The sequence below is a fragment of the Maylandia zebra genome, linkage group LG8 (assembly GCF_041146795.1).
Source record: "Maylandia zebra isolate NMK-2024a linkage group LG8, Mzebra_GT3a, whole genome shotgun sequence".
Lineage (NCBI taxonomy): Eukaryota > Metazoa > Chordata > Actinopteri > Cichliformes > Cichlidae > Maylandia > Maylandia zebra.
This window is the reverse complement of record NC_135174.1, coordinates 5146330-5170597: the sequence shown is the minus strand read 5'-3', so window position 1 is coordinate 5170597 and position 24268 is coordinate 5146330. Positions and strand designations below refer to the sequence as shown.

At 41.1% G+C, this 24268-nt stretch overlaps 2 protein-coding genes across 2 annotated transcripts in view; both read right to left on the bottom strand.

The window, feature by feature from the left end:
- The window catches only part of gas7b (growth arrest-specific 7b), a 59504-nt gene extending 57995 nt beyond the window's left edge, over window positions 1-1509 (bottom strand). Inside the window, exon 1 of the mRNA XM_004569672.3 lies at window positions 1069-1509. Coding sequence (XP_004569729.1) covers window positions 1069-1248 — 180 coding nt within the window. The 5' untranslated portion in view covers window positions 1249-1509. The remainder of the gene's footprint in view (window positions 1-1068) is intronic.
- Window positions 1510-8549: 7040 nt separating this feature from the next.
- LOC101477534 (myosin-4) lies at window positions 8550-23862 on the bottom strand. Its single transcript, XM_012924259.2, has 39 exons — window positions 23758-23862; window positions 23459-23686; window positions 23142-23285; window positions 21658-21814; window positions 21538-21565; window positions 21341-21455; window positions 21164-21256; window positions 21021-21084; window positions 20843-20941; window positions 20644-20747; window positions 20425-20563; window positions 20113-20231; window positions 18627-18776; window positions 18378-18548; window positions 18002-18308; window positions 17829-17911; window positions 17657-17744; window positions 17444-17561; window positions 17249-17372; window positions 16197-16333; window positions 15856-16111; window positions 15531-15773; window positions 15105-15281; window positions 14879-15024; window positions 14704-14794; window positions 14205-14594; window positions 13524-13650; window positions 13326-13444; window positions 12586-12782; window positions 12298-12481; window positions 12028-12193; window positions 11640-11764; window positions 11239-11547; window positions 10964-11167; window positions 9693-9818; window positions 9419-9589; window positions 9128-9328; window positions 8916-9047; window positions 8550-8668 (listed from the first exon to the last, which is right to left on the bottom strand). The coding sequence occupies exons 2-39, from the start codon at window positions 23660-23662 to the stop codon at window positions 8651-8653; spliced, it is 5826 nt and encodes a 1941-aa protein (XP_012779713.1). The 5' UTR covers window positions 23663-23686; window positions 23758-23862; the 3' UTR covers window positions 8550-8650.
- Between the last annotated feature and the right edge of the window lie 406 nt (window positions 23863-24268).

The following is a 24268-nucleotide window of genomic DNA, read 5'->3' as shown; positions in this document are numbered from 1 at the left end:
TTTTACATCGGATCCCCTCCCTGACACGACCCCAAAGGGGGTTTGTGTTAGCAGTGTAACATGGGAGTGTGTGGGGCTGTAGTTCTGACTTCTGCCTGGCCTTTACTCATTATAAAAGGCAACTTTTCACACCTTTCAGTGTCATGATTCATTAAAGTTATTTGGAGCCATATCATACTGAAACTCATGATTAAAACACTAACATGTGAACATCACCCTATTATTAGGCAGAAAGACCCTTCTGCCATTTCATTTCCAACATGTTGCACCTTTAGAGCTCACTGTGGTTTGCTTGATGAAACTCTTCAACCTGCACCACCCGACTGCCCCACCCATCAGCTCTGTCCCTAAACTGGTCTGGGACCAGATAAGAGATGCTGTGCTTGAACGGTCTTTTGTTTTACCCCTGCAAATGGCCCTTTTTTCATCAGCACCATTCAGCTGTCACTAATCAAGTTTCTGCATATGCTATCTAGATAAGATAAAAATGCCATCGCTGAGAATGCTGGGCTTAGTGCCCAACAGGATTGTAACCAACTCTCAGAACACAGGGTGGTGTCAAAAACCGACTACTCCTCTCAGAGCCATACATGCCGATGTTAAGGTATGAGATCTAGTGAGACTTGTAGCAGCAGTGTGGCTAAACCCACAGAGGGGATAGATAGGGCGAGGACTGAAAGGTTTTGACCATGAGAGCAGTCAGGCGCACAGAGAGGAGACCTGAGCGCTTCATTGGAATGCGTATGGAATGAGGAAGTGCGCAGCCGCTCAGCCAGGCGGAGAGGTGACTGCTGGGAAGGTCTGAGTTAATCTGATAAGCACAGCACGGGAAAACTATTTGTTAGAGCATCATTCAATGCTGTCTTTATCTTCAAGTTTGCATCTGTTGTTCAAACCAAGCTGTTACTGTGTGTGTGTGTGTCAAGAGTCACACAGGCATTAAAAATACACTTTTCTGCTTGTTTTCATCAAAATTAAAGCCAAATAAGTTCAATTTACTCAAGCACATTTTCATCTAATGCAGTCCAATGCAGTAAAAAGTCAAAACAATCGATTCTGCAGCCTTACCTCCAGGACCTGGACGTAACTGGAGGGGAACCATCCCCTGGCTCCATCCTTCTCTCCCTCCCACCAGCCTCCAGGCAGAGCCTGGACCACCTTAATAATCTCCCCTGCCTCGAAGCTCAGTCCCTGCTGGTGCTGCTCCCCGCTGAAGGGGTACAAACTTTTGCAGTGCGATCCCGACATGACCACTGCTCACTCAAGAAGCCACACGACGATGATGATGATGATGATGATGATGATCTCCACCACCCTCAGAGGAAAGAGCAAACTTTTTAATGGAACTGGAGTTTGGTTTTTAGGGCTGTAGAGAGGCGGAGTGAAACTGTGGAGAACTTGGAGAACAGGTTGTTTTCCTCCCACTGTTGGTACCGCCGCTACCGCTGCTGCTGTCAGGACGCCCCTCAGCGCTCTGCTCCGCCAGTGTGCCTGCCAGCCTGCATGCTGTCTCAGAAACTCGTTACAAGGCTGTCAAGTAGGAAGAACGAGGCAGAGGAAAGCGGAAGTTGGCTAAGTTTCCCTTTAAAATAAAAGCACAAACCTCACCACGGGGTTTTTTTTCTGTAATTGAGCAACGTGTGTTATACATATATTAGTTATATGCCATGCAGGTAAATAAACACACGAATGAGACAAACCGAGAAAATAAGGGACACTGCACAAGAAAACAACATTCAGTTTTTGGTTTTTTTGAAACGATGAAATTAAGAGTTTGTTCATCATTAATTTAGTTCAAAGCATTAAAAGTGAAACAATTATTTTTTTTATGTTTGGACGGATTTATTCTCATTGTTAAACGTCTTGATGTATGCTCAATCATCCAGGTGAGTAAATCTTGACTGTTTATAAGACTGGGGAGACCTGCAGTCAGCTGAGACTGAAGAAGTCACTTGGATGAGCGACGAAACGTTTCTTCCACTGAAGACGGTATGTCCAGATGAACAGAATAAACTTTTGGGGACTCATTGTGAAACAAGCCTCCCCACCTACCTTTAAGCCAGCTGGGTGGGGGGTTTTGTGCTCACACCCATAGTCCGTCCCTAGAGATGACTAGATTCGGGACATCCCCTTTCTATAATATCACAAAGACAAAAAATGACTGAAACAAAGCAATCTGAAACCTGAGCTTTTGACTCACATGAGTAGCTGACGTCATTCTGTGCATGTTTTCAGATGTTTTGTTGGGTATCTGTTTTCGCCACAGAAACCTGGTGTATGTGCACGTGGGCACTTTTATGTTTTACTTTGACAAGCTTAACCGGAAAGCTTTTATCATAGCGTACTTGACAGAAGAAAGGGCTGTATCTCCACTTTTACTCAATTTCATTAAAATGAGGAAGATGAGTCATAGTTTTTCTACTGCTTTAACTTTTTGGGTTAGTTCTTGTGAATTTATTTATTTCTACATAAATAAATAAACAATGCGACTGTTTATCTTTTCATCAATCTGTGTTATCTACCTTTCAGTGAGTTTATTAGGTTTGCACTGAGGAGTTTTGCAATTCTGTTGCTGCATTTGGGAAGTTGGTTGGCACCACAATAATCATTGCGATCAGTAGAATACTACTGGAGGTGAAAGCATGTCTAGTAAAACAGCAGAGGCTAGTTGTCTAGTTACCTAAACTGTTTATTTTCACTTGAAGTGAAGCAGCTGTACTAGGAACCAATGCTGCCCTCAATATGAACATGATCACATGAGCTTAGACTTCCTTCCTTTACCCTATTCCAGTGTGTCATGGCATATCATTGATTATTCAGGCAACACAATCAGATCAGCATGAGGCACAGTAAGCAGAGACCATATTTCACAAAAAAAGAAAGCTGATCACTCACAAATCAGAAGACAAAAAATGAGATATTAAACAACACAAGTACATGTTAACTCAAGGCTGTGTGACATAATGTAATTAGAGGATTAGTACAGCAGTTTATTACTATCCTCGTATGGCCACACTTTCACTACACTGCTGTTCAAAATACAAAAATAAGCTAAACAATAAACAACTAAACAAAAAAAAATCAATAAAGAGTTACTTTGAATAAAGCTCTTCGGTTGCTTCTTCTCTTTCATCCTTTTCAAACTGTAGATGACAAGCTAACAGATTTCAATGATTTAAATTAGTGGCGTGTTCTTTTAAAGTAAACAATCATCGAAGAGTCTTGAGCAATAATGCAGCCACAAATAAAAGGCTCTCTGCTACAGACTACTGGTTATCAAGCAGAAGTGCGAGTTTGTGGAGCACAACATGAAACTTTAATTGCTTCACAAAAATGCTGCAAAAACAACTGTTTAAATTAAGCCCACAATCATTTCATGTGACAACAAGACTTGACACTGTTGTTGGGTTTTTGGGGGGGGGGGTTTCTTGTTTTGTTTTTGTTTATTTTTGGAACTGGTCCCATTTAGACTTTTATTTGGTTTCATGTCAAGTTCCAGAATCATGCGATCTGCTGCATATTCCACACACATACACAAATACACACACATCAAGACACGCAAGATCACATACTCTTTCTTACTGCAGCTCTGATATAACCTGAAAGTACACGTCCTTCACTCAGACTGCTGTAACTTTGTCTTTGTATCAGGTGTGTAAAGTCTTTGTCATTAACCTCTCTTTAAACATTTTTTCTCATCAGAAAACACACCTGTTATTATTTGGAGAGTGCTTATTTGGGAGAATTTAGACAACAGATGGAGCTGATGGAGTGCTGCGTACCCAGAGTCAATAAACCAAGATCTTTTGAGCATGATTTTTTTTTAATGCGTTTGGAATAACACTGTCAGTCTCTCTTGAAGTGAAGGAGGATATCTAACCTACAACTAGCCCCTGTGAGCAATTTATAGCTGTTCTGTAATGCATCAGTACATTAACAATTCATTAAAGCAGTAGCGGTAGCTTAGAGAGAAGACATATACAAAGGATTTAATGTTGATAGAATGGCACCATCTCACCTAACCTTATTGTGCATTCGCATAGTGCTTGACAGATATTTGAGAATTGCAGAAATGTAAAGTCTTCCTTCTGAGACGGTGTACTGCCTGTTGCACAGGCCTGGACCTCTGCACAGCAACTCTGTCTCACTCAGATGGAGACTCAGAAGAGCTCCAGGAGGAATTTCAAGAAGAGAAATGTCTCACAAAGCTGTTCAGAAGAGAGGTAATGATCTAATGTGGTGTTTCATGAGTAAAGAATTTAATGTAGAATTGGTTTGGTTGCAGTCTGGGTTACTGCCTATTGATATGGCTCCACAGACTGAATATAAAAGACTAGCTCTGAACAATGAAGCCCATGTGGGACTTAACACTGGATTGCTTTTAACGGTTTATAAAAGAAGTCCAGTTGGTCTATGGGACAACGTCCAAATGCTCCTTTGATTTGTGACCTCGATAAACACTTTTATAGTGGGCTTATAGTCTCAGTCGCTAATCTCAATAAATATATCATGTGGTTGGCACATACATGCAGTGGTTTAGGTAAACTTTTAAAGCAAGCTGATCTCTAACCAGAAAACAATGGCTGATGTCACCATGACCGTGTTTTTAATGCACAAGCTTTGTTTGAAAAAAAGCCTCAGGCAGTTTCCGCTTTTTTGTCCTAAAAGAGGAAAACGCTCTCTGCCTTGAATCTCTACATGAGAGCTGGAGAGTGTGGAGTTGGCCTGACTCGTAGATACAAAGCAGCTACATTAATAGAAAATACACAAGGTTGAAATGAACCAGTAATTATCCTTAACACAGTCCTTCACACTTCTCCTCTACCTGCTACATAAAGGTCGCTGTGGAGGGTCTTCAAATGTGTCCCTCAGTCCTCCAACCTAAAGCAGAGCAGGTAATGTGTTAGTCCCTGTAGGACAATTACTCCTCTCCATTTCACCCATTGGGCAGCCACCAGTGCAGCGCCTGGGGAGCAGTGTGTAGGGATGGTACCTTGCTCAGGAGTACCACAGGATAGGCTCTCAGTGGATTCGAACCCCCAACCTTCCAATCAGGGGGCAACCACTCTACCTACTGAGCTATCCCTGCCCTAAGGTTTGATGGACCTTCCTCACACACCTGTCCAACAAGCTGCTCAGCTCTTTTACAAGCTCTCACACAAGCAAGCGTTCCAAACGGATGCTTTTCATCAAGTTGCAGCTGACCACCACAGCTTGGTGGTAAATACTGTTCTTGAGTTCCTCTTTCTGGATGACTCACTTGTGGAAGTCACACCCTCACATCCTCAGGCCACAAAGAAGAGCTCCAGTTTGACTGTGGTTCTAAAAAGCAGGGCCTAAAAAGCTGCTGCTCACATCTGTAAACTGCTGGCTGACGCAGCAATTGCTTGCTTCTCCCTGGTTGCATCTTTCACATGGGCTTACTTCAACCGGGGCTGCACATTGGTGGCCTGGAACATGGTGAAAGACATTTACAAAAAATTTCTTAACCACTCAAAATCCTTCCACCTCATGGACTTTGATGAAAACCTCACAACGGCTAGAGATGGCATCATCTCTGCACTCCATGACATGAGAAACAGAGCAAAGCAGGCTGAATCCAGCTGGACTCTCAATCAGCTTCCTACTCAGAGTGAAGTTATGTTAATTCCAGCTGTCTGAAAATGACATGTATTAGCATTTTTTCTTTTCCTAATGTTAATTTCAATTATATATTTAACTTTCTCAGATGGCAGAGTCATGCTCTGTGGAGACTGAAGAGTGGAATGGTTATATATATATATATATATATATATATAAACACCCAGCACGCCCCTGCGGGCGGTTTATCCTTCAAGCTCGGGTCCTCTACCAGAGGCCTGGGAGCTTGAGGGTCCTGCGCAGTATCTTAGCTGTTCCCAGGACTGCGCTCTTCTGGACAGAGATCTCCGATGTTGTTCCCGGGATCTGCTGGAGCCACTCGCCTAGCTTGGGAGTCACCGCACCTAGTGCTCCGATTACCACGGGGACCACCGTTACCTTCACCCTCCACATCCTCTCGAGCTCTTCTCTGAGCCCTTGGTATTTCTCCAGCTTCTCGTGTTCCTTCTTCCTGATATTGCTGTCATTCGGAACCGCTACATCGATCACTACGGCCGTCTTCTTCTGTTTGTCTACCACCACTATGTCCGGTTGGTTAGCCACCACCATTTTGTCCGTCTGTATCTGGAAGTCCCACAGGATCTTAGCTCGGTCATTCTCCACCACCCTTGGGGGCATCTCCCATTTTGACCTCGGGACTTCCAGGTTATACTCGGCACAGATGTTCCTGTACACTATGCCGGCCACTTGGTTATGGCGTTCCATGTATGCCTTGCCTGCTAGCATCTTGCACCCTGCTGTTATGTGCTGGATTGTCTCTGGGGCATCTTTACACAGCCTGCACCTGGGGTCTTGCCTGGTGTGATAGACCCCAGCCTCTATGGATCTTGTGCTCAGAGCTTTTTCTTGTGCTGCCATGATTAGTGCCTCTGTGCTGTCTTTCAGTCCAGCTTTGTCCAGCCACTGGTAGGATTTCTGGATATCAGCCACCTCCTCTATCTGCCGGTGGTACATACCGTGCAGGGGCCTGTCCTTCCATGATGGTTCCTCGTCTCCCTCCTCTTTCTTGGGTTTCTGCTGCCTGAGGTATTCACTGAGCACTCGGTCAGTTGGGGCCATCTTCCCAATGTATTCTTGGATGTTCGTTGTCTCATCCTGGACTGTGGTGCTGACACTCACCAGTCCCCGGCCCCCTTCCTTCCGCTTAGCGTACAGCCTCAGGGTGCTGGACTTGGGGTGAAACCCTCCATGCATGGTAAGGAGCTTTCTTGTCTTTATGTCAGTGGCTTCTATCTCCTCCTTTGGCCAGCCTATTACCCCAGCAGGGTACCTGATCACGGGCAGGGCGTACGTGTTGATGGCCTGGATCTTGTTCTTACCATTCAGCTGACTCCTCAGGACTTGCTTGACCCTCTGCAGGTACTTGGTGGTTGCAGCTTTTCTAGCGGTCTCTTCATGGTTCCCATTCGCCTGCGGGATCCCCAGGTACTTGTAACTGTCCTCTATGTCTGCAATATATATATATATATATATGTATATATATATATATATATATATATATATATATATCAAAACTTCACCTCATACACTCAACTCATGTTCTTTTTCTAATATTTGGGTGCCTGTTTCTTCTACAGATAAAAAAAAAAGGACAAAGAGGGAACAAAAATGGAGATCAGCCTGCAGACACTTCTGGAAAAAGATGTTTGAAGAGAAATGAATCACAGCAGCTGCTCTCAGATTATTCACGTTTATTAACATACAGTGTGTTTGTGTGATTAAACCAACACGTTTTGACAAAGCTATTGGGTTTTTTTTTTAGAAATAAACTGAAGCGACAGGTACATTTTGAAAGAAACATTATACAATCATATTCACATGAAACTCCCCAGTGCTACATGTACAACTCATATTCTAATTCAGTTCAGTTTTATTTCTGTAGTGCCAAGTCAGAACAATAGTTGCCAAAAGGCACTTTATATTGGAAGGTAAAGATCCTATAGTAATACAGAGAAAACAGAGAAACCCCCAACAATCAGTTAACCTACGAGAAAGCACTGTGGCGACAGTGGGAAGCAAAAACTCCCTTTGAACAGGAAGAACCAGTCTCAGAGAGCGATGGCCAAGAGGCGTTATTATTCATAGCAGCAATCTCCAAATGCAGACTATTATTACTCAGCAGCAAACAAACAGTAGGCAGTGTTATCATCTAGCTGTTGACCTTGACGTTTTAAGCAAAAAAAAAAAAAATAGCCAAACGTCTTTCTTAGTTCATGAGGTAAACAAAGTTCAAATGACATTACGAATGAGACAGGACAAAAGCTTCTTGGAATTCATCAAGTGCTGGAAAACCAATAAAAAACGTAACCAAACGAAGGGAAAGAGTCTTATTCTGACTCCATTCAGTCTTTCTGATATATAACATGTCAGACTTTGGCTTTCAGTCTTTCCCCCAGACAAACTCAATACCTGCAATGATGAGGACTTTAAAGCACTGACAATGAATAAAAACACGATCCATGTGTTGTGGAGAATTGAGTGGCACACCCTAATAGTCCATCTTGTGGTAATCTTCTAGAGCCTTCTGAGGATTAAGTAGATGTAGATGAGTGACAGTGAAGAAGATGGCTATTTTAACACAGAATGTAAATGTCACCAGGCCCTAATCTCTGCAAACAGTTGCTCTAATTAGATGCTAACTGCCCACATACATAGCAGTTTATATATAAACCTCTCACTCCTGTGAAACTGATTATCTGTTAGAGTGCTGTCGCTAGCTGGCTAATTAGCACCACAAAAAGAAGTTAGACAAGCTCATGAACACATCAAGGAAAGGTCTCCACTCATTTCTGCTAATATTAAGATATAATATGAAATATTGAGATTGTTGCGTGGGCTGGTGGAACATTGCACTTGATTGTGATGGCTGATACTGAATGCAGAGAAAAAACTAACAACATTAAACAACGTTATGCTTTAAATCACTTTATTCTGCTACAGTTTCACAGCAAAACAACAAATGTTTGTTCATTTCCATTTATGCTAATAAGTTCTGCCATCGCTGGATGTTTTACTCGGATTCTGCAGCCTGAGACAAGAAGAAAAGGAAATAAAATAAAATATGTAAAAATATAAAATAATCCACTCTTATTATTCTTTTTTAATTTCCTGCTGCAGTCTCCGTAGCCACTGATGCCCATTCCCAGCGTTTCCATCCATGTTAGGCCACACATAGGCAACAAGTATGCTTTTTTAACTGGTGGTTAAACACAGCTTGATAATGTAAATGTGAATGACTGCAGGAGAAAACAAAATATTCAGGTTTCTAACTTTACCTTTCCAAACTCTCTGCTTTTAGCTCTCATCTTGTTAACCTGGGATTCAGCGATGTCTGCACGCTCCTGCGCCTCCTCCAGCTCATGTTGCACCTTCCTCAGCTTAGCAAGATGAACGTTGGCCTGCTCCTCCTGTAGGAAAAGTCTGAAATTTAGCTACCGAATAATAATGATGAGAATATCAAATTTCTCACTTCACGGGAAGATCTTACCGCTTCTTCATTTTGTCGTTTGTAGGCCTTGACTTTGAGCTGCAGCTTGTCTACGAGGTCCTGTAGTCTCAAAACAGTCTTCTTGTCCTCCTCAGTCTGGTAAGTGAGCTCCTTGACTCTCCTCTCGTATTTCCGGACTCCTTTTATGGCATCAGCGGCTCTTTTCTGTTCAAGTTCCACTTCCCCCTCCAGCTCACGCACCTAAAGTCAGCACTCAACAAATTTAGCATCAACTGTGGTCATCGTTCTAAGTGATGCTTCTCAGGTACTGTTTATGAAAGGCTATGATACCCGTGCTTCCAGTTTCTGAAGCTGCTTCTTGCCCCCCTTCAGAGCCAGGTTCTCTGCTTCGTCCAGGCGGTGTTGCAGATCCTTCACAGATACCTCCAGGTTCTTCTTCATCCTCTCCAGGTGACTGCTTGTGTCCTGTTCTTTCTTCAGTTCCTCCGCCATCATTGCTGCCTACATTTGCACAGGAGGTTAGGTTGATGTTCAAAGTCTACCTTGTCATTGAAAAATGGAAAATGAATGATTGCTGAATAAAATTAAGGATAAAGACATTTACATCGGTGATGGCCTTTTTGGCTTTTTCCTCTGCATTACGAGCCTCTTGGATGGCATCCTCCACCTCCCCCTGCAGCTGGCTGACATCTGCATCCAGCTTTCTCTTAGAGTTGAGCAGACTGGTGTTCTGCAGCCAAATGACAACAAACCAGCTGTCAATAAAAGCGAACTTGTGCTAACAATTCATGCGTGAACTCTCACAAGTCCAACAACATATTTAATTTTATATCAGCAGCCCCATTACCCACCTGCAGATATTTTGTATTTATTGTATTTTGGTTTGACTGTGTCTGTTGTATGTTTCACATTTTCTGTTTTACTTTGATAGACGTGTGTGCTTTGTTAGCGTGTCTAGTTTTCCCTCCCTTGTCTCCTCATGCTTGATTTGTCCTAGCTGTGTTTTCCTCCTGTCTCCTGTTCCCTGATTACTCCACTGTGTATTTTAGTCCTTTGTCATTCACTCCTTGCTGTCACGTCGCTAACGTACACACTCTTACCGTCTCATAGTCTCTAGCCTCTTAGTTCTCTGTTTCCAGTTATTATGTTCGGTTCTCTGTACTTTAGCATCTGAGTTTTCCCGGCACCTTTGTGTTTAACCATCTGTTTCTGAGTCCTGCCTGCCACACAGCACGCACCTTGACATCATTGTTCCCTCTAAGCTGCGCGTGTGCGCAATTGCGCACTGCTGGCACGCTCTCTGGCTGCATTTTTAGGTAAACAGCAGCAAAAAACTTTGTTTGCAAAACTCAGTAACGTTTTTAAAGAAGTAACTATATAATTAATTGCCCAACATTGGTCATTATATACTGTATTTTGCAGACAGAGAGTTACAGACTCTCTCCCAGACCACAGACTCAGACTCATGATACAAGTCAGAAAAAGAAAAGAAAGTTGTGTTTTCAAAATTGGAGTTCAAGTTATTTTTACTTCCAATAGTGTTAACATACTGCACAGGTCATGAACAGGATTTTTTTTTAATTTTCATTGTAAGTGGGCTAAAGCAGTTAATTAAAAGTAGTCTAACATAAATGCTGTAATTTGATTATTTTAATAAACCATGTAACTTGGATGCATTCGATGCTGGCGTGACCACAGTGCACACGTCTGCTGTCGCTCACAGTGGTCCAAGGGATCGCTAAGAGAGTTTGTGTGTTCGCTCAGACACATGAAAAATTAGAGGGAACATTGCTTGACACTATTATTTGCTGATATGGAGAAATATTTCTTATAACTTGGATATATACGAAGAGCTTTTTCACTATTACGAGTTACCTGAGAGTGTAACAGCCCGACTCGCTCACAGGCATCAGCTACTTCCCCTTCAGCCAATTTCCGGCTTCTTTCTGACTGTTCCAGAGCAGCCTGCAGCTCCTCCACTTCTGCCTGTAGCAGGCTGCTCTTGCGCTCCACCATGGCCACCTGCTCCTTCAGGTCCTCCTGGGTCCGCAGAGCCTCATCCAGGTGAATGGTTTGTTCCTACAGAGAGAAATTTACCCATGATTAGACATTCATAACCGATGTACTTAAAGTGGCGTTTCATATTCTACTTTGAGGTGGCTTTGTATGTTCCTCAGCTGCTTCTGGGCTTCAGCAGCCTGTCGATTGGCATGGCTAAGCTGTATCTCCATCTCATTGAGGTCAGTCTCCATCTTTTTCCTAATTCGAATGGTATCATTCTTGCTCCGCATCTCAGCATCTAGAGCTGACTGCATTGTCTCCAAAACACGCTGGTGGTTGCGTTTCATCTGCTCAATCTCCTCATCCTTCTCTGCCAGCCGGCGATCGATGTCCCCTTTGACCTGAGTGAGCTCCAACTGAATGCGCAAAATTTTGGATTCCTCATGCTCCAGAGAAGCCTAGAGTAAAAAGACTGAACGGTTACACAGAAGGGAAAAAAGAATAATAAGGTTTGTGTGAATTATGTTTAAAAAAAATCAGATTAGGTCACCTCAGCTTCCTCCAAAGCAGTCTGAATCTCTGTCTTCTCAGTTTCACTTTGCCTCTTAGTCTTCTCCAGCTCATGAATGGCTTTGCCATTCTCTCCGAGCTGTTCAGTCAGATCAGAAATTTCTTCTATAAATGTAAAACAACATGTAACGCTCAGTTACTGATCACATGAAAAATAATCAGTTATTTTCTAAAAAGGGAGCTATCATGGTAAATCTACTATCTTCTGATTGGCTGCCTCCTGCAAACATGATGTTTAAACAGCAGGCGATCACAGCTACTGTGAGCAATCGATGGATGGTTGGATGGACAGATACACAGATGGATGCATGGATGATTGCATAGTTAAATAAATGTGATGAACCATCTATAAGAAATCATCCACATACGTTGCAGGTTTTTGTTCTCTCGTTTGAGGACTTCGAGCTGCTCCAACGCTTCCTCATAAGAATTCTTTGTTTTGAAGAGTTCAGTGCTGAGGGAGCGAGACTCTCTCTGTACACCATCCAGTTCAGCCTGAGTTTCCTCATATTTCTGCTTCCACTCAGAAAGAATCTATAGAAAACACAAAAAGTAGTTTGTCTAAGGCAGAATCTGTAAAGGCCTTTATGAAATGCTTTGACTCTTAGCAGCAGTGGGTTACAAGATGCTTCAGTTACCTTATCAAAGCTCCTCTGCTTTTTATCCAGACCAGCTGCTTGAGTGTTTGCTCTTTCCACGTCAGCCATGAGGTCCTCCACTTCTCCCTGCAGCCTTTGCTTTGTCTTCTCCAAAGAGAAACACTTGGCATTCACAGCCTCAATTGCCTCCTCAGCCTCCTGCAAACGCTGTGCAAGCTTTTTCCTGAGAAAGTTGGGAATCCATAATAATGGCAATTTTCTTACTCTATAATTTTTTTTTTTTTTAAATCTACATATGTACGGTATGTGTTTGAGAAAAAGTCTCACTTTGCCTCTTCCAATTCATCATTGCGCTGGATGGCATCAGTCTCATACTTGGTTCTCCACTGAGCCACTTCACTGTTGGCCTTGGACATTGCTCTCTGGAGCTCAGCCTTGGCCTCTTGTTCCTCCTCATACTGCTCCCTCAGCAAATCACAGTCATGGCGGGCAGATTGAAGAGCATGGGACAGGGCATTCTTTGCCTGACATGGAGGCAGATTTGGATTTTTATTTACAAAACTACACATAAAGGGTCAAATAATCCTGTCACTGTAAGCATTGGCAAGTTCAATGTTTTGTTTTTTTTAAATATAAAGTACATTTATTAGCATGTTAGTTGGAAACATTTGTGCAACAAACTAAAGCTTTTAAAGTTAGTTTTATAATATAAGGACTAGAAGCCGAACGATTGCATTGCTCCTTTTCCTGTTTTTAGCTTTAGCCTAGTTACATTTAGCTTTTTAACTTTGGACACAGACAGACTGGTTTCTGATCTTGTGCTAATTATCCACTAGTAAACAAACCTATTCTACAAAACGTCTGACTTTTCCTTTAAAACCAGTGTAGCAACCAGTTCTCCACAACTGTTAAAAAAAAATCGAACTGAGTCAACTTAGGGGACCAAGATGATGAATGCACTTTTAACCTTCTGAATTAAGTTAAGTTAAGCTAATCTAAGCTATGCTAAGATATAGCATAACTTAGCACTAACTTAACAGGTACTGTTTGGCACGGTGGAAACAAACCTTTATTTCTTCCTCAACCTGTCTCTTCAGTTCCTCGACTTGCTGGGTAAAGGCAAGCTTGGACCTCAACATCTGAGAGAGTATTGCTTCTTTCTCCTCAAGCAGACGAGAGAGCTCACCTGTTTGAGAGGGTTCAGAAAATAAGGCATAAAAAACAAGAGCACTTTCACTCCAAAAACCTTTTAATCAGCTGCTTACCATTTTCATTCTGAAGTCTTGCCTTTTGAGCATTTACTTCAGTGATCAGATGTGTGTTCTCATCATGTTTTGTTTTGTATTCACTCAGTTGGTCTTCCAGAGAGCGGCACAGCTTTTCATAATTAATCTGATAATATGGATAACAGTTTTATTTGTATTTCTAACATACTGATTATATGCAAGACACAATCCACTAATTGCTGATTACATTATTTTGAATGCACTATTCCCACTTTACTTTCAGAGGCCAAACTTTTTACCAAAATTGGTATCTTTGTATATATAATGATACGGCAAAACATGATATCAATTTGGGAACTTTAAACAGTGAGGGAACAGTTGGTTAGGAGTCAAGCTGTGGGCAAAAATGAGCAGAGGTAAAGAGCAATTAAATGTCAAATGACTGTTACGTCCAGATGATCAAGTCAGATTGTCTCTGTAGTGTAAGTGTAAAGGTCCTTCTAATTTGAATGCACACAACTCTGCCCTCTGAGGTCCAAGTTATACACTAATTAGATGATAATCCTAACTGTGTTAGGGTTATGGCCACTTAGATCTCAGAAGGTTAAATGATCTGCTGAGATTAGTTGCAGAAAACACATGGAACCTGCATCATGTAGGTAATGGTGATTTTGTATTATTATATTTGACATTCAGTATGAATGTCTTAACTTAGCTTACCTTTGCTTTGACCATGATCTCCATGTTGCTAGACAGATCATCAGTCTCCATCTTGTACTCACTCTTCTCCTTTTCTAGCTTCTGCTTGACTCTCTGCAGATTGTCAATCTGCTCTCCCAGCTCAGCCACACTGTCAGCGTGCTTCTTTCTTAAAGCTGCAGCGATGGCCTCGTGGTGTAGGGTCGATTCTTCGAGGTCTCGTCTTAATTTCTGAAACTCAGCCTCTCGCTTCTTGTTCAGTTCTACTTGAGCGGCCGTGGCTCCTCCAGCCTCCTCCAGCCTCTCACTGATCTCCTCAAGCTCTCTGGAAAGATCAGACCTTTGCTTTTCCACCTTGGCCCTAGCAACACGCTCAACTTCAAGCTCTTCCACTAGCTCTTCATTGCATGCCTTGTTAAAGCAACAAAAAAACCCCATTAACATTCACTGACTTCAAGATTTCAAGATATTTGAAAAAAGAAAAGAAAAAAAGAATTCAATAGATTTCTGCTGTTGGTACCTGAAGCTCCTTGATCCTCTTCTGACATTGTACAGCTGCACTTTGCTCATCCTCAATTTTTGATACAAACTGGCTTAATTCGAAGTCTTTCCTGTTGCACAAAATCATATCTATTTCTATAAGCAAACATTAGAAGCTTAAAATTATACCTAAACAAAGATGTGCCCATCCATACTTTTTGAGATGCTCCTTCAGCTGTTGATTGCCATTTTCCAAATCCATTATGGATTCCTGAGCAAGTTTCAGATCTCCTTCAAGCTTTCTTTTAGCCCTCTCCACATCCATTCGAACTTTCTTTTCTTGTTCTAGAGAGCCCTCAAGCTAATACATGGGGATATACACATTATACATGATGTGTGATTTGAATTTTTTAAAAACAACTACTGGCTATATAGACTTACATCATCAACTTGTTGCTCCAGCTTGATCTTAGCTTTGGTTAGAGAGTTGACTTTGTCTTCTTCTGCTTGCAGATCATCTAGTGTCTGCTGGTGGACCTCTTGGAGGGCCAGCTTCTCCTTGGATAACTTAGCAATAGTGTCATCAAGACACGACATTTCTTCTGTCAGATTCTTCACCTGAATGTGTAAAACACGTATCTTAACCTTCTGAGGTCGAAGTTGTCATCAGTGATGACCCTAACCGTAACTGCAACTCTAATCAATCAGATTGCATAATATATATATCTATATTTTTTTTTATTGTTCTTCTAATTGTGGCAATCGGAAAACAAACGAAACTGACAAACACATGATAAACTATTTATGTTTTTTCAAAATGAGTCAATTTTGCCTTCTTTTAGGGTTAGGTGACCACCAAAAACACACCTTGTTTTCAGTGGCATGCTTTTCTTTCTCCACTTTAGCCAAGGTGAGCTCCAAATCATCAATATCCTTCTTCAGCTCAGAGCATTCATCTTCTAGCTTCCTCTTCTTGGCAGTCAGTTCAGCGTTCAGCTCCTCCTCATCCTCCAGTCTCTCACTCAGTTCTTTGGTTTTAGCCTCGAGCAAGATCTTGTTCTTTATCAGTCCCTCGCATCGCTCCTCAGCATCTGCCAAGCTCTCACTTTCCTATTTAACAAAAATCACATTTAGCATTTATGCAGACTGCACTCTACTTGTGTATTGCAAAATTCATAGTTTCTCTCCTCACAGCTTGAATCTGCAGACACAAGTCGTTCTTTTCCTGAAGTAGAGAAACCATTTTGGCTTCCAGCTCCTTCTTCTTAGCCTCAGCTTTGGCTAAATCCTCCTTACACTTGGCAAATTCAACTTTCATCATGGCCATCTCCTTCTCCGTCTCAGCACTCCTCAAGAGTGGCTTGATCTTAAAGTAGAGCTTCATCCATGGCCAGTGTTTCACATTCATGAAGGAGCGAATATTGTACTGAACGATATAAATAGACTCTCTGGAAAGAGGTGGAACAAAAAGTTCTACTGTATTTAGTGTGCTGAACATTGACCTTGAGTTTACTCTGGACTCATTTTAATTACCTTCTCTCCATCATTTTCTGAAACTCCTTCCTTCTGAGAAAGCCACGGCACAAAGCCTGAGTAATTGTGATAAGAGAGGCAAGTTTTTCATCCCTCATCTCTTCCAGCAGACCCAAAAGTCCTGCTTTGAAGAACACCTACAAAAGAAAAGGAACATTTGTCTGTATATCTCTTAAAAACTACAACACTATGTTCAGACCCACTGTTCTCAATGATACTAAAAATGATTGGTTACAACAAACAACATAACAGTTCTTCACTAGTACTTGGATTACTGTTGCTGACTACAGTTGAAGACGATGATGTTGGAGTTTGTTTGACTGTGGGGAAAAGTTTGGTACTATCAAAACAATGATCTGCTTAGTGGTATACGAACATGAGATGGGAGTAGCTGGGCTAGCTAGGTACCAACAATTGAACTAAGTGGACAATCCCCCTACTCTTATGTTCAATGTGGGATAAATACTGTCCGCCTTCCAACAGTAAGTTTCAGTTTCACCGTATGTTAGGGTGACCAACCGTCCTCTTTTCCCCGGACAGGTCCACTTTCCACGTTCTGTCCGGGGGGATTTTCGAGATTGATGAAAATGTCCGGGTTTTTCTATGGGCCCACAGAGGACCCATATGTGTGACGTCATCCCCGAGCTGCTGCTTTGTGAATAGCTGTTCTGCCTTACAGACTGGACACAGCATGCCTGATGATGTTTAAAAGATGCCAAAGCACAAGTGCAGCTTTTCAGACGAACTGCAAAAGAAATTTCCCTCGCACCGTCCCGTAATTTTTCTTATACAGATGAGGCCTTATTTCTGTACCATTATTTAATTCCAGAGGTTTTTAAGTAATTTTTTTGCACTTGTTGACTTGTAAAAGCCTATATGACATTTTTTATTTCACCATTTATTAACTGCACAGAGAAGGCATTGTTTAAATATGTTAAAAGTTCTTCATGACTGGGCCAAGTGTCCTCTTTTTTGGAAATCAAAATATGGTAACCCTACCATATGTCATTTCGAATATGGCGAAGCCTTCACTTACACTCAAAATGAATTACCTTGGTATGTCCGAACTTATACTGTGTGTGATCTACATCGATAGAGCCCAAGAGCTTCTCGGAAGCTTTCTTGTTGTCAATGAATTGTCCTTCAGGAATCACACTGGCATTCAGTACTTTGTACCTAAACAAAGAAATCTCTTATTACACACAATTTTTAAAGTATTCTCAGAAAAACAGACTTTTGTTGATTACCTTTGCTTGAAATCCCCATACAGGATCCGACTGGGAAAGCCCTTCCTGCAGATCCTGATTCCTTCTAACACACCATTACATCTCAGCTGATGGATGACCAGATGGTGTTCCATAATCCCTACAAGTCAGGTAGAGCCACACTGTCTTTAGGCTGTATTCAGGCTGCCATACATACAGTACAAGTAAAATAGTCTGAAATGTCACGAGGAATACCTGGAGTTTTAGTTTCATTTGGGATCAGGCACCTAACAAAGTGAGGATGGGTGCTCCTCAGGTTTGTCATTAGCTTTCCCAGATTCTCCTGTTAGAAATGATCAGTGATGATTTATTTTTTCAATCAGAATATTTTTTCAGACTATTGTTGATCAGATTTTCAGAAAGTTACCCTAAAGAGGGCTGACACAGTCTGGAACGATGCGCCCTTCTTCTTTGCTGCTTTCTTAACACCACCACTTCCACCTGTGTTTTCTTCAAAATAATCATTGTTTTATTTATTTAGAATATTAAAAACAGGCCATTTTAATAGAGAATAAAATATTAGGTATTTCATACTCCTACCCTCAGAAGAAGCATAGTTAGAATAGAGGAAAGCCAGTAGTTTCAGGCTGGCTTTCTGGTAGAGTTGGACGACAGTCTCATTCAGCGGGTCCTTGTTTTTGTCTAACCAGCCTGTGATGCTGTAATCCACAGTCCCGGCATAGTGCACCAAAGAGAAATGAGCTTCAGCCTTGCCTTTGACAGACTTGGGCTTCTGAAAGTTGCTTGATTTTCCTAGATGCTGGTCATACAACTTGTTTTTAAAGGTCGTGTCTGAAGCCTTAGGGAACATACACTCCTCTTCAAGGATGGAAAAGATGCCCATTGGCTGTTGAAGATAGTGAGTCAGAAAATCCTGCTGGGATCACAGGGTCATATTGCATCTGAATAAACAAACCTTCTCAATGAGCTCGATACAGGCAGCCAGGTCCATCCCAAAGTCAATGAACTCCCACTCGATGCCTTCCTTTTTATACTCCTCTTGCTCCAGCACAAACATGTGATGGTTGAAAAACTGTTGCAGTTTCTCGTTGGTGAAATTGATGCACAACTGTTCCAGACTGTTATACTGCAAAACATGGAATTTACTGTAGAGCTTATTTATTTTTCTACAAATAATCAGATGGACCGTAGAAAGAAAACTTACATCAAAGATTTCAAATCCAGCAATGTCCAGGACTCCAATAAAGAACTGCCGAGGTTGCTTCGTGTCAAGCATCTGATTAATGCGGAGGACCATCCAGAGAAACATCTTCTCATACACTGATTTGGCCAAAGCGCCAATAGAATTGTAGACCTGTACATAATGACATTTTGTAGATTTCAACAGCAACTTTAATATCATCATGTTGTAAGGTTGTTGTGTGCAACACACTTCAAGACAATATCTATACACAGAGCAAGATTACTGTTAATTTGATAAAACTATGTTTGCTAGATGTTTAACTTATTTCACATGCCATTTTTAGTCCAGACGACACGTGCCTGCCGTCCTCTTTGATTAACACAAACTCCAACCCTGAGCTCTCCAAATACATACAGTTGTCATTTCAGAATGATCTACCAGGTCATAACAATCAGGGAACCAGAAAAAAGTAATTCTAGCACACATCAAAAACAATTAACCCACATTTTTCCAAGATGTTATTTTCCCCCCAAAGTACAGGATTAGATGTCAGAGTTCTCAGGACTGTAAGGTTAGAGTTTCTTGCTATATTCTTTTTTTTGGCCTTTTTTCAGCTTTATTTGATAGACACAGTGAAGAAATGACAGGAAAGCGGGGGCAGAGAGAACGGGAAAGACATGTGGCTAAGGGCCAAGGGGTGGACTCGAACCCAGGCCAGGCACTCTCAGTCATATGGCATGTGGTTGCCCACTCAATGTACTGAGCTAAGCTATATTCTAGCATCAACACAACTGATGGATTCAAAGACATTAAGCGTTTGACAAGGCTTTCCTGTCATTTAACAATAAAAATGATCAATACACAATATGAACCTCACAACGCTGATTAAGTTAGTGCCAATAGTTTTTCAAAAACCTGTACCAAGGCAAACACTGAAGATAAAGCAGATAAGAGGATGAGACTGAACATATAACACCTGTTCTTAAACAGCTCCATTAGCTTCAAGTTCACCTCCGTGTCAATTTCAAGATCCTGCTTCTTAACGTCAAACCGCTTCATAACCACGCTCCCCCATATTTATTTGATCTTCTCCATATGCCCTCAGTCCCTCGTACACTCCGCTCTTCTTCAGCTTCCCTTTTGTTTGTTCCACCTGCTCGTCTGACTTCCATACGACTCAGAGCCTTTAGCTGTTCAGCCACCAGATCTCCGGACTACAAACTCTCTCTCCACTTTTATAATTGCACCTTAAAACCCTTCTATTCACAATTGCACACACTTCATCATGATTCCGTCTTAGTCTATTTTTACCTTGTTGAGTTTTTATACTTGTTTTTTATTTTTTATACTAATGTAAGGTGACCTTGAAGGTCTTTAAAGGTGCCTATAAATAAAATGTATTATTATTATTATTATTATTATTATTATTATTATAGGATGAATTTCCACTTGTGCACCTGATATGAACTTTTCTATGTGTCCGTTAACACTAAAATTTGCAAGTTACCTGCTGAACAGTCTGCCCTTTGGTCACATACTCATTGCCAACCTTTACTCTTGGATAACACAAAGCTTTCAGCAGGTCTGCAGAGTTCAGACCCATCAGGTAAGCTGCTTTGTCAGCCACTTGTCAAAGAAAAAGAGAAGAGAAGAAAAAATAAAGGCAGAGTGTGATAAAAGAGGCTGAGATTCTAAGGTTTGAAAAGATTAAAATCTATATTTGCACATACCAAAAACAAACGATAATGAGCACAAGAGATATATATTTATATCAAGATAAATAAAATCATTAAGGTGGAACATTATGAATAACAATTACCCTCCGTGCCGTCTGGCTCTGCCTGCTCCTCTCTCTGCTTCTGCTTGAACTTCATATTCCCATAATGCATCACGGCACCTATCAGCTTATAGATGCCAATCTTCTCCTCTCCAGTGAAGCCCAGGATGTCGATAGCACTCTGAATGCACATGAAAGTAGAGCTGATCTAAGAGCAAAGTTAGCAGTGATGGAAAAGCAGGAAATGTTCATCTGACTTACATCAGTGGCCATCAATTCTTCACTGTCATCAATACTCGCCACGCTGATCTCCCCCTGGCTGACAAATGGGTAGTCATAGGGGTTGGTGGTAATGAGGAGAGTTTCTGGAAAGAACATAACAAGCCCTCAATTTGGTGCCTTGCACCATACACACATTGTGTATATGACTTTGTTGCAATGCTGTCATTTCTTGTGTCACCTATGAGCTCAGGCCTCTTGTTGGACATTATCTGGTAGAAAATATGGTAACTCCTCTCTGCGGCCAGTTGAAACGTTACTCTGGATTTTTCCAGTAAATCTACCAAAAACACACAAAATTGGCTTAAATAAAGAATACAACAAATTCTGACAAGATTGTATTACTTATTAATACCCACAAGTCTCAATATCAGCAGAAGCCAGCTTTCCTGTGGTTCCAAAGTGGATCCTGATGAATTTGCCCTGAAAAATGAAAGAAACGTTATCTATGGAGAGCAAAAGAAGACTTGGAATTAAAATAAATAAAAAAGTCTTCACTTACAAAGCGTGAAGAGTTATCATTTCTGACAGTCTTGGCATTTCCAAAGGCTTCCAACAAAGGGTTAGCAGAGATGATTTGATCCTCCAGATTCCCCTTAAGTAAGACAATGAACAATGTAAAATATTAAAAATACAGACAAGGCAGCTGATGAATAGTCCATATATATTTAAATATTACCTGTAATTTTCCAGTGGCAGCAGCATCTTTTTTCCTGTCCCCGGAGCCTGCGATTGTCGCAAAGTACTGGATGACACGCTTGGTGTTGACAGTCTTTCCTGCACCGGATTCTCCACTACAGTACATAAAGTACAATCAGAAATCTTTAATCAAGTAACAAATACAGGCTGTTGTACAATCTTTTAAATGCAGCTTACGTGATGAGGATGGACTGGTTTTCTCTATCTAAAAAAAAACAAACAAACAAAAAAGCAAACAGTCATGTTAGAGAGGTGCACTGGATTACATAAAAATGGTAATATAACTTTTAAGCTTACCAGTAAGCATCGACTGATATGCATTGTCGGAAATGGAGAAGATGTGTGGTGGAGCCTCCTGGCGCTTCTTACCCCTGTAGGCTACCACCACTTCCTGGTTGTACACTGGGAGCCACTTGTAAGGGTTCACAGTGACACAGAACAAGCCAGAGTAGGTCTACAACCAAAAGCAACATCTGTGGTCAATATAAGCTTATTAGCTTTATCTGACAGAATAACTATTGCTTTTTAATTAGTCAGCCTGGTGAATTTAGTCTCAAAGGACACCATATATTTATGTTGTTGACCAGGCAGCTTAGGACACAGGTGACACTGATTCTCACGACACAGGCTGTGATGGATTATAAGGACAGGCGAGTAAGTGGTAACTATGAAGTCTTAACTCCAAAGTCAGAAGCAGTATATAAACAACATTTTAATTTAATTGGATTTTCTCTTTTTGTGTTGTTCTGTTTATGGTTCAAATGTATTGTTTTCTTTTTTCTGGTAAATAACACTGGATAGTGGGTTTTAGAATATGAGATGCTTTAATTCACACAGTGATCTGTCATCATTCATTAGATGACTTTAGGTCACGAGCAGTTGTCCAAGCATTTCACTACATATCGTACTGTGTATGACTGTGTACGTGACAAATAAAATTTGAATTTGAATTTGAATTTGAATTTGATTTGACTTAAGTAATGTAATTTTTATATTTAAACATATATTTTACCTGGATGTTGGACTGGCTGCTATTTTGTAAAATTCCATCACTTAAAACTATGAGTATTGGACAAAATTAGGCCAAAACTGGGCCATATTATTTAAACGCTGAGGCTAACTATATTTATACAGGTGTTTTCACCTGTATTTTTGTCATGATCCTGGGCCTAACTTTGTGTTTTTGAGCTTTTTGAAGTTCATTTCTTTGTTTTCCAGGTGTTCATAGTTTTGTTTACTGTTCTTTATTTATTCTTGAGCATTCTGGGAACTTGTAGTTCTTGTTATATGTTACTCTTAATTTAGAGTCTAATTTGTTCCCTCATTGTTTATTGTTGTTGTCCTGTTGTGTGTTCCTGCATGGTGCAAGTCTGGACTCTGAGATCAGCCCGAATGAAGTTTGCTTTTTGCTTGAGTCTGTCTGCCAGTGAACTTGCATTTGGCCTGCAAATCATGAAAATTTCAGTGAATTTGTAAGACTTTGTTATTAGTTTGAAGAACATTTTAACATTAATTTATGTTTAGTTTCATTTATAACACTTCCTGAAAAAGAGAATAGGCTCACTTGTCCAGGAAGATACTCGAGGATCGATTTGGATATACACTTCTCTAGACTTTTTCTATAACCTCAAAGCATTAAAAAAAAAAAAAAAAGACAAAAAGAAAAGAAAAAGTAGCTACTGTCAGACCAAATAAACCCTCAGCTGACTGCACCTCTGCTGTTGGTCTGCACGCTTCAGTTGAGCAGCAGCTTGTCAGGCATTATCTGGTGCAGTACTCACATAGATCATCCAAGCTGCGTAACGCTCTTTGAGGTTAAACAGCACAGCCGCCTCATTAAGGTGTGTCATCATGGCCATGTCCTCAATCTTATCAAACTTGGGTGGGTTCATAGGGAAGATTTCATCTTCCTTCACTGTTACAACCTGTGACGGTAAGAAAGACATCTTCATTAAGAAATATATGAAGTTAGAGCCTGCTCTCTATATTGCTTCTACAATGTAAAGTACATTAAAAAGCTCATCAGTGGACAATCTAAATAAAATGTGCCAACGATGCCTATAAATCTCCAGTATAGAGATACATGGAGCAGATGTACCTGTCCTGACTGAGTTTTAACAGTCGCCTTGCCACCCTCTTTGCTTTGAAATGTGCCTTTAACAAAGAGCTCCTTTGGATCCACCACAAACACTGCAGTTTTGGCATCAAAGGGCCTGTTCTGAGCTTCAATCCTCTCTCGTTCGGGTCTCCTCAGATATGGAGCGGCCTCCCCAAAAACAGCCATGTCAGCGTCTGAACTCATCTCTGCAGTGTACACCCCAGGGGACTAAAACATCCAGGGTTAATGTTAGAATTCATCTATTAATGAATTTGATCATCATCCTGATCAAATCTTACCCCAGAAAGTCAGCGTATGGCTCCTTCTAGAGACACCTGAATCAAAGCTCCTGCTGGTTAAGTCAGTAGCCGTCACAGCCAGAAGACAATGAAGCAGAAAAATGTACGAAGCGTTGGCGCTTACTGCTTTTATAAGATGCATTAGCATAGACAGCAAACAACTATATTTAGGTCAAATCCCCCATTGAACGTGGGTGGAGGAAAGTGATTAGCTTGGCATGTGATGTCATGCAGATGGTGCTGAGCTTTTGTTATAAATCCGTGCCGTGGAGCAACTGCAGCTCAAGAAAAGAATGAATGCCAAAGGAGGGTGACCTCTGCCAGAGATACAGCTCACACAGATGATAAACTTTCCAAGTGTTTGTTATCTTGGGCACTGATCTCCAAGATTATAACTGGATTTGACATTAAGGATGTGTCTAGACTTAAAAGCAGCTATTGAACAATTTAAGCTCAAAGAATGCATTTGTAAGCCAGTAATAGTTGGTGGTACACAAAGTTATTAAACGCA